This window comes from Miscanthus floridulus, chromosome 6 (assembly GCF_019320115.1).
Source record: "Miscanthus floridulus cultivar M001 chromosome 6, ASM1932011v1, whole genome shotgun sequence".
NCBI lineage: Eukaryota > Viridiplantae > Streptophyta > Magnoliopsida > Poales > Poaceae > Miscanthus > Miscanthus floridulus.
Window position 1 is genome coordinate 130,773,304 of NC_089585.1, and position 10,817 is coordinate 130,784,120.

The 10,817-nt window shown below is 49.8% G+C and overlaps 1 protein-coding gene across 1 annotated transcript; it reads right to left on the bottom strand.

Annotated features, from left to right (window-relative positions):
- Window positions 1–3,261: 3,261 nt before the first annotated feature.
- Window positions 3,262–4,901, bottom strand: LOC136459639 (phospholipase A1 EG1, chloroplastic/mitochondrial-like). Its single transcript, XM_066459478.1, has one exon. It carries the CDS (start codon window positions 4,899–4,901, stop codon window positions 3,489–3,491), a length of 1,413 nt encoding a protein of 470 aa, XP_066315575.1. The 3' UTR covers window positions 3,262–3,488.
- Between the last annotated feature and the right edge of the window lie 5,916 nt (window positions 4,902–10,817).

Here is a 10,817-nt window from a genome sequence, read left to right on the forward strand (position 1 = left end):
TATAGCTATGTGCAGTCTCATAGTTTAAATGAACAGCAAGCACAATAATTTGCACCGTGTATTGTCATAGAATATTTGTTATAATCTGGTATAAATAAATGTGTATTGTCATTGAGTTTAAGTACAATCGCAGAAGATAAGTCATGATGGAGTTGTGCATGAAAAATATATGTTCTGGTCGAATTTGAATTTTTTTTTGCGAAAAATATACTGTAGGGGTGGTTGGTATTGTAGCCGCTCCTACAAATCGATTTGTAAGAGCGGTTTGAGAACCGCTCTTATAAATACATGATTTATGGAGACGGTTCTTTATAAACGATCTCCAGCCGAACCTACAAATGTTTATTGCAGTGATGTGCTACACCCACGTCTGCTTCTCGTTGGTCTTCAACTTGCTCGTCGAACGGGTATCCTGCTCCCGCATCTCTCTCTCCACTTTGTCGAATGGCCCAGACATTGGAACTGAATCGAATGGCTGTCATCAGCCGGACACTTGCCGGCCGGTTACTACTCTTCGTACTACGCTCTCCGTCCAAATATAATAAACCTATTTAATCAGACAAAACAATCAATAATAATTAGTTAAATTATATGCAAGGTTAGGATGTAAAACTTGCATAAATAAACTTGTATTTAGAATATCCAGAGATAATATTATTTTTTAACAATTGGCTATATATTGTTGTAAGAAAAATTAATGTCCAGAATCTATTTCATAATTTTTCTGATTAAATTAAATACGAGTATTATTCCTAGAGGCTAGAGAGTATCTTACTCTGAGTAGCTCCTTAAACTGTCTCCAACGAGGAGATGCAAACCCAAAATACGTCCTCTACAGTGGTTTTGTCTACCAAAAACATTCTCCAACTGCTGACCCAGACGCACGATCCATTTTGCCTACCGACCGAAGCGATACGCAAAAAAGCATCCCCTCTCTCCTCGGTACGCAAATCTCCAATGGTGGCCTGTCCGGGCACGTCTCCGCAACGCCGAGGTGGCCCGCTCCCGCACCGGCCGCGCCGCCGGCCCCGCTCGCCCGCGCTCGCCCACTCTCGGGCGCCGCGTGCGCTCGTCTGGCGTCCGCGCCGGGGATCCGCATGACCTCGCGCGCGGCGTCGGCGGACGAGGCCACCACGACGCGGAGCTCGCCGAGGCGGAGTAGCATGAGCGGGCCGCCGTCGAGGCGCCGCGCCAGGTCGCTCATGGCGCGGTGCGGGAGCGCGCCCGCGAGGGCCAGGTGGTGGAGGTGGCCGACCACCGGGAGCGCCCGCGGCGACGGAGGAGGGAGCGGCGTTGCGCCGCTGCGCCGGCGCCGGGCCGCCGAATGGTGGAGGTCGAGGAGTGGGATGGGGGCGAGCAGAGGAATCAAGAGGAGGAGGAGGTAGTAGCTGTAGTGAAGTGGGAGCTCGGCCATAGCGATCTGCGAACCTGCTGGGATGGCGGCGTGGATAGGGTTGAGGAGTGAGGCTCGGATATTTTCGCAGATGCAAGGATTTGGGGCTCTTCTGTCGGAGAGGTGAAGCTATGGAGATATAATCTTTTTACTGTATATTACCTGGACCGCGAAATGAGTCTCAGATATGGGTTACGTCGTTGGGGGTCGGTCTTAGCTGTAGAGCGTTTTCGGTTGCGATGCTAGAACTGGGATGACGTGACATGTCGCTAGTGCGTCACAATATATTTTGCTGCTGGGAACATAGGACTTGGAGGAGGATTCGGCACGGCCCATGGAACTGTTGCTTCTATGTATATAGTTCTTTTTCTGGAAACGGACACCTTGCCTACAATATTATATATATAATAACAATATTCCATCCAAAGCAAGTTTAAAAAATCAGATAAAGATGTGGCATGGCCAGTAAGATACTGCCCCATTCGTTTGGAGAAATTTTGGAGAAATCTGAAGGATTCTGGATGAATCTGAAGAAATTTATGAGAGTAAAATACTGTTCTGGATTAAAAAAAGAAACGGATCAAGTCGGATTTAAAGACACGCGAACGAGGCCACTGCTAGTACGGAAATATAATGGGACACGGAACCCTTGATCGGAGCTGTCTTTCAGGATTCGGGCATGCAGATTTCAGCATGCTAAGCAGCAATGGGAACCCCCTTACCCTATTGTAGTTTACTTCAATACAAAATTACAAATATTCTACTTAATCTTCTGCAGTTGCTTGTTCAATTATCTTGTGTGATGAGAGAGATTCCTACCGATCCAATCCTGGAGTTCCCAGTTGCTTTCCACTAGGATTTGTTCGTCCTGCTCTTGCAACCTGCCTGGCCTTTTGGGTTTCTTTAGCTGTATTGGTTGAGAATAAAATCTTATGAAATGCAGCTCATGCACCTGCGTGAGCAGGCCAAAATCTCCTTGCTTATTTGGTCAATCGCTCCGTGCCTCCCTCCACCGACCACGAGGCCGCATTGCCGCTTGCTTTCCCATTCGTAGGAGGATCTCCGTCCTCAGGGCTCCGGCAATATGCCGCAACTGAAAGTCCAAACTTCTACACCTCAAAGTCAGTTGTATTTAATAGCAGATAAATTATTTCTATAGTCACTTTCGTGAATATTGTAATGCATATTTGAGATTCTAAATAAAACTAAATAAAAACTTTGAATTACAAAGTATTTGATTTTTTTAGTACTATAACTTTAGCTCAGGTCATTTCCGAGGTTATTTGAAAAAATAAAAAAAATATGTATTTCAAAATCATTAATCTGAAAACAGAATTTTCAGACCTCAAATGATTTCAGATAAAAATATCGTCAACTATAAAGTTTCATTTCAAGTATACTATAACTTTGGTTTATGTCATTTCTTGATTTGAGGTACTTTGAAAATTAAAAAAAAACGATTTTCGAAAAATCTAAAAACTCAAAACAGAATTTCTAGACCCCAAATGATTTTGAGTGAAAATATTGTCAATTACAAAGTTTCATTCTCTTCGAATACTATAACTTAGATTTGGATCATTAATCCATCTGAGGTCATTTTAAAATTTTAAAAAAATGAATTTCAAAATCTAAAAACTGTAAACCGATTTTTCATGCACTAAATGTATTCAAATGGAAATATCGTATATAAAGTTTATCTTCATACAACTTGATTTGAAAAAAAGAGTTATGAATTTTACTGTATCTACCAATTTTTAGAGACGGCTAGAATTCCAGCTGCCTCTAGAAATCTTTTAAAGATCACAGAGACTCTAATTACTATCGATCCAAAACTAGAACTCCACTTATGTGTCTGGGAAAAAAAAACTTTGTACCCACTTGCGCCAAATGTTTTATTTACAAGAAGCGAATTGGACGCCCACTGTCTATGCACATTTCTATCTATCAGTGAGAAACAACCGCATACTACAGCCTTAACAAAAGGCAAAAAGGGTTGTGTTGTGACGCTGACTAACTGACTATTAAACCTCCAAAAAGAATTGAGAAAAGGTTTAACAATTAGTGGTCGGTAAAACAAGATGCTCTGTCCTAGCCGTCAGATCAAGCCGAGAGACTGCACGACGCCGCCAATGCCGAGGACAGCCTCTGGCCATGCAAACGCGGCGGCGCGCTGACTCCCGACGAACTGCATCGCCTTCTTCGCGAGAACGGCGGCGCCTTTGCTGTCCGTCGCTGCATTGTCGGACTTGGACACCTTGCCACCGCCTTCGGCCTTGATCGACGACACGTACGCGCCGAGGTCATGAACGCTCCCCAGGTCGCGGAGGCTAAGGAAGTCGAGGGCGAGCTCCACGCCGACGTGCGTGTAGCGGTCACCGGCGGCCCAGGAGTTGAGGAACCCTCTCGTGCCTTCGTTGAAGATGGCGCCCGGGAGCATAGTCACCGGGTCGCGGACGTTCGCGACGCGCAGCACCTTCACGCCGAGCTCGTCGCAGCGGTCCTTGAATGCCGCGTTCCCCACCCTCGGCCCGCCGAAGGAGAAGACGGTGACGGGGACGCGGCGCCCTGAGGCGTCGCGGTTGAGGCCGAGCTGGGAGAGGTCGTAGCCGAGCAGCATCGCCAGGGCGCTCCCCATACTGTGCCCGGCCAGGGTTACGCTCATGTCCTCGCGGGGCCTGTCCTTGGAGAAAGACTTGATGACGCGGGACACCTCGCGGAGGAGCTGGTCCCGGCAGCTCCCCATGCCGCCGCCGCCGCCGCCGGGCGAGGAGGTGTAGAGGTTGAGGAAGCCGGCCTCGACCTTGACGTCCGGGCGCGCGTCAAGGCGCGCCGGCTCGAGCGCGCTCATGAGGTTGGCCGCCCACTCCGCCTGCGTCACCGTTCCGCGCAGCGAGACGAGGACGTCGCGCCTGCCGAGCCGCCGGGTCATCTCGTCGGTGGACACGGCGACGTACCCGACCCAGCTGGCGCGGCCGCGGCCGCTAGTGGACGGACCGCCGGCCACGGCCACGTCCGGCGTTGCGTAGATGTAGCGCGTCACCTCGTACCCTGCCCCGGCCACGCCGGCCTCCTCGAGCACGCGCTCCTTGGCGTGGTTGCAGCACATGTACCGCGCCGACGACGGGTCCACGTCGAGCACCTTGTAGCAGGCGCCGACGAGCTCGCCGTACCGCGCCACCTCATCGCGCACCACGGGGTGCAGCGGCTGGAGCAGGCCGTCCCAGTCGTGGGACCCCTGGACCTGCCTCCACATGTGTGCGACCGATGCCGTCCTGCTCCTCGGCGCGCTCGTCGTCGTCCTCGCTGCTGAGGCAACCGACGCGCTGGAGCTCGCCCTCGCCCCGGCCCACGCCCTCGCGGAGATGCACGGCGATGTGGCGGCCTCGTTAGCTGCGGCGGCAGCCGCGAAGCTTGCACGGGACGGTTCGGGGCGCCCGGGGCTCCTGATCTGGTGCAGAGTGCAGCGCGGTTGGATGAGAGCAGAGGAAGCCATTTGTTCACCAGGCATGAGAGATTGGTACAGGATCGGAACGCCGAGCGCGCATATCATATATATAGCCGATCCTTAATGTCCTGGCAGTGTTGCTTCTTGCTTGAGCACGACGTCCTCTCACCCCAGGCCGTCGACGACATCGCTCTCTCATTAACTGATCCACGTCTCCACCCAGACAATCTCCACGTCAACCCAGAGCTAGCTATTAGACAAGCATCCTGCGTCCGTCAGGTGAGAACGGAGAACTGACGATATATATAGTGCAGGATATATAATGGTTATAGTATATACGTACCTAACTACTGGCCTTTAATCTTGCTTGCTTTTTTTTAATGCTGTCAACAATCACTGTTAACATATCGTCACCTCAGTATATATGCATTCAACGAGTTAGAATGTACTAGTGCCACTACTAAGGTGATCAAGGGAGTATAGTCTTAATTTCTTCTCTCATTTTTCAGGGAAAAAAAATCCAAACGCACTTGTAGTAGCTGGTTTCTTGCTAGAATGTGACTCTGGACCTTTTGCTTGCTGGTTTGGTAGAGTTAATAAGCAACCGGCAAGTGAAGGAATAATCCAGATTCCACAATAAGAAACTCGAGACGTACGTACAAATCGCACCTTGTTCGCTTGATCGTTTCTGTGGCTTATAAGCTGGTTGATGCTGTTTCGTTGTGAAAAAAAACACTGTATTATGTCTAATAAACATGACTGATACGATCAAACGAACAGGGTAAAGAGGAGCAGACGCAGAACAGTGAGAGAACAACACATGAGAGCTTTACTCAAAGTGATGGTCCCATGGCAACACACATGGGCCAGAGAAATGGCTTCCTCCTCTTGCTCTGGGCCTCCGGCTCTGTCCGGTCCCGGTCGTAGGCTAGGCTTGTCTGTAGCAGCATTGCCATGGCCCTATCTAGTTAAAGTGCACAAAGATAAAAAGAAGGATTTGTTCGCTATCGATCGTACGCACAGATCGTGAGCGGGAGGAAGTCTTGATGGGACCATGCCTACTTCGCAACCGCAGCAGGGGCTGCGGCCTGCGGACGGACCGCGCGGGATCTCCGACCGAATTTTTTATTTTTCAGTCTCTTCTTTGAAAAATATTCAGAAATAGACATACGGTGGTTTCATTTTTATTTATGCACCTTAATCTCGGCGTCAGGACTTTTGACGCCGAGAAAACATGTTTCGGTGCCAGTGCCGGTGCTAGGATTTCAAGGGCCCTCCGGCGATCTCGTCGTAATGGCCCCCTCTTAACCATGTATAAAATCTTATAATATATAGACGCTAATTTTACTTGCAAAACGAAAGTAAATTTAATAACATATTTTTAATTTAACATGTCTAATAATTATCGAGGAACAATATAGATTAAGGAATATATTTGTAGATGTATGATAATTATCGATGAATAATGTAGATTAAAAAAATATTCGTTTTCTTTTCTCACCCATGACAAATGTTTCTTAGGTAACATTATAAAATTCTAACATGTAAATTAGAAGAAAAATATGACTATATGTGTACAAAGTACTAGAAGTCTGGAATACTATACAAATAATTAATTTGGATTAAAAATAAAAAAGAAAAAAAATACTTTGGGCCTAAACAACTAATCGGTGATCGCAATTCATAAGAAGCAAAGAATCAAGATGTCGTCGTTGTGGTGCCCTGCCTGGTTGTCGTCCTCGTGCGCCGTGTTCGTGTCTCCGGTAGTCTAGCTCTTCGTGGCGGTACGCCTCGCCAGCTCCGCGCGTGTAAGGCTCACGTCCCGAACTCACGATCAAAGTATGTTGTGTGCAGCGTGACTCCTCGCCTCCTCTTTACCCGAGGGCCGTGGGAAAATGAAACTAGGAAAGAAATATCAATGTTGTCTTGTTGGACCGTCTAACCAGTTCTATGTCTCTCTTCTTATTAGTTTACTAATGCCTAGTGGACTATAGAATCTGAGGGTTTGTATACCTGACCTTGGGCCCCTCCTCCGTTGGGGCCCCCGGCCGTCGCACCTCGTGGCCTACCCTTAGGGCTGGCACTGCTCGGTGCCATGGCCAATGACATCGAGATCTTAGCGAGGCGTCGGACGTGACGGTGACCTGACACCGACGTGGACAAGGCCTTGGCGCCGTAGATCTTGACGCCGAGCTGTTACCCTATAAATCTTGGCGTTTAAAATGAAACAAGTATAATTGTTTCGAGGAACATGCAACAATACCATTGCAATTCAGCTGGTTAGGATGCGCACAACTTAGCTTAAAGGCCTGGGTTCAAAAACCTAGTGCTAAATCTTTTTTTGCTATATTTTTATAAGCAATAGAACAAGAAAAAAATATTTTATAAGTAATAGAACAAGAAAAAATATTTCGAGAAACATGCTATATCTCAGTTGTAGAAAAAAAAATTATAAAAAATTATTTCGAGAACTCCGACGCGGAGACGGGATCCTCGTTTGCGACGGGCATGCGATGCGTCCCGCGCGGCGTCTGAGATCTGACTGCAGAGGATGTGACTGTGCTGCCATGTTACCAACCCGAACAATTATTCCCTGAAAGCCGGAGATCCAGTTTTGTAAACTGATAGAACAACAACCAACCCCACGGAGCAGGTGCCCATGGGGTTCCTCACAGAGTCGAACATGTCAACATAGAAATCGTAGCCAAGGAAGAAGAAATTATTATCACTGAGGATAGTAATACCCTAAGCAGGGGCATCCCAAGATATATTGTAGGTCATCGTTCCAGATTTTTCTAAGGTACCGTTGAAGAACATAGCAGGGATGTAAACCGAGGTAGAGGAACCATCCATGCCAGTAATGTGAGTTGTGCTGTTACCCAGAAACAACTTTGGAGGTTGAGTGGTGTGGTTGCAGGTAAGATCGAAGTCTTGTCGGAAGGCCCAATGCCGAAAGGGTAGAAGATGTTGACGCCCCCGCAGCTGGAGGGGCAGTGACTAGCTATGGAGGTAGCGGACGGTCCTTCCGTCGTCACCCGACGCTGCAGATGTATAATTTTTCTGGTTCTATTTCTTATAAAAAATTTTCTGGTTCTGTTGCTTATAAAAATATAGCAAAAAAAAAGATTCAACACTAGGGTTCAAACCCAGGCCTTTGGCCTAAGTCGCGCGTGTCCTAACCAACTGAACCACAATGACATTGTTGCATGTTCCTCGGAACAATTATACTTGTTTTATTTCAAACGCCAAGATCTATAGGGTAACAGCTCGGCGCCAAGATCTACGGTGCCGAGCTCGACGCCAAGATCTATGGCGCCGAGGCCTTGTCCAAGTCGGCGCCAGGTCACCATCACGTCCGATGCCTCGTCAAGACCTCGGTGCCATGGCGCCGAGACGTGTTTCATCGGTGTCATTGGCGCCGAGGTCAGGGTTCATAAACAAAAATCAAACCATCAGGGATCTATTTATGTATATTTTTTTAAAAAAGGCTGAAAAATAAAAAAATCGGGATCTCCGACCCCTGCCCCGAGTCAACACGCGAGCTGCATGCCTGCCTGCGCTACCTTCTTTTATTCAGCTCCGATCCCCTCCCTCCCCGAAAGTTGTGAACACCGTCAACCATCTGGATCCGACAGTAGCCGCTAACTAGCCGTGAACACCCGTCAGCTACAGCTACAGCTTCCGAATCCTAGCTAGAGCTGCCAATTTCTCGTTCTGAACTAGAATTTGAACTCAGGTTCCAATTTGTTAAAGAATTTCAGACATCATGTGGTAGTAGCAGATTCCAATAATTCTGGAACCTCCAGCATCTTTTCAGATTCAGATAGATTTAAAGGCGGGAATTCTTGCCGTACCACATGTCGGAGCTAGCGCTACAGCTAAATCTCCTCTCCATTTTTTTTCTGGAGAAATTTTCTGCTCCACTGACCACTTTCGGTTTGTTGGATCCATCGAGGCATGGCCCAATTTAATGGCCGAAAGGCGAGAACAAAAATGCTGCAGCTACTCGGCGACAGACGGCTGTTGACCACTCGACCCTCGTCACCGGTGACCGCTCTCCACCATTATTCCTATACGAAGGAGAAGACGGACGATGGCATCGCATCGGTGGCGCTAAACGTCCTGGAAGCCCAGCCCCAACACCGACACCCGTGCCCTGTTAGTTTTGCCAGCATACCAAGGGGGTGGAAATGGATTGAGGGGACTACAAGTCAAATTCCTCCTTAGTCCCCTCCAATCTGATGTGTTGCTGATGTGTTGCTGTTACATTTCTCATATGTGCTTAAAAGAAGAGTTGTTGGTAACTGTCCCATTTTGTTTGCCACGTGATGTCTGAAATTCTTTGTTGTCCTAGGCTGATTTGTTGTTCGACAGTGTGTCCGCTGTAGACTCTGAGAGCATGTTTGGTTCCCAGACACGTTGTGCCACTCGTGATTGTGGCGGCACCACACCTGTGGCCTAGGAAATCGGCGCACCATCAACCAAGCATGAGTCTCGATGAGGTGTCGCAGCCATAGGTGTGGCGTGGCGTGGCGCATGAAGGCCAGCAACCAAACACTCCCTAAATGTCCCTAACCATCTCCAAATGAAGCATCACAGCCAGGAGCTGCCGGGCGTAGCTCCTCCATGAGGTGTAAAAGGCCGCATCTGCCCTTGTGCCAAGGACCGACCTAGCGAGGACATCAGTGTCACCCTGGCGGGGCACAACATGGGGAACACGTTGGCGCTGCTCTTCGCGTACGACCTCACGGAGCTAGGCCTTAACCGCGTCACGCCCGTCACGGTCTTCTCCTTCGGCAGGTCCAGAGTCCGGCCCGGTGCGACGAGCTGGGCGTTAAGGCGTTGTGCGTGGCCAATGTCTAGACCCCATCACCAAGCTCCTGGGCATGTTCCTCAACGAACGAGGCCACCGCGGGAGGTGCAGGTGCTCCGCCCGTGACGCGACTCGTGCTACACCTTTGTCGACGTGGAGCTCCCCAAACACTACTATACAAATGATTTTGCGAGACGGTGTCCTTTTGTTAATCGAGGCGGTCACACAATCCAACAACCTCGTGAATTGTCTGCCTCATAAAATCGATTTACAGAGACGGTTAAAAAAATAACCGCCTTCTAAAACCGATTTTGAAGATGCGCCTCCAAAAATTAGATCATTTTCGGAGGCGGACCTCCTAAGAGGCCCGCCTGTGTTAATGTGGCCGACGTCCAACCAAAGCCAGTATAAAACTTCCTACCCGGCATATATAAATATCAACACTTAGGTTTCACAACCTCTCCCTCTCAGCTCTCTCTCTTGCGCCCCTCTCCCCATGCGACCGTGCCGGCCCCTCCCTCTCTCCCCCTTGCCGCCCCTCCCTCTCCTCCGAGCCCCTACCTCTCCCGCACGCGGCGGCGCACCCCCTCTTCCCCACGCGGCGGCACGCCCTCCAGCTGGATCCGGTGGCGGGGCGAGCGGAGGAGCCGGATCGGGCAGCGGGGCACACGAAGGAGCCAGATACGGCTGCCCGGTGCTCGGGGAGGCCTCTCCCGCAGCGGTGGCGCCCGGAGGAGCCGGATCCGGCTACGGCAGCGCTCGAAGGAGCTGGATCCTGGTGCGGTGTGCACGGGGAGGCCACCGGCAGTGGTGGGGCCCACGTGGAGCAGGCAGGCTCGATGGTGGGCTCCGAAACGGTCTTTCTTTTTTTAATCGATTTACCGAGGCAGCTGTCATTTGGACCAAGGCAGATGCATTGCTCGCCTCGGTAAACCGAAAAGGGCCGCCTCCAATAAAAATTGTAGTAGTGTAAACTACTTGAGGGTGGGCGACCTGCGAGTGTCCATGACCTCGGCGCGTACGTTGCATTGCTCAAGAGCGGCGGCGACAAACAAAACACGACCAGGCGCAGCGACAACGACGTGTTGGACAAGGTGGTGGAGTTCGTGGGGGAGGCAACACGTGGGCGCCTTGCCATGGCAGGACGCCGCCCTGTAGATGGGCGA

Coding starts and splice junctions, on each gene's coding strand:
- LOC136459639 (XM_066459478.1), bottom strand. CDS start 4,901: ATGCCTGGTGAACAAATGGCTTCCTCTGCTCTCATCCAACCGCGCTGC.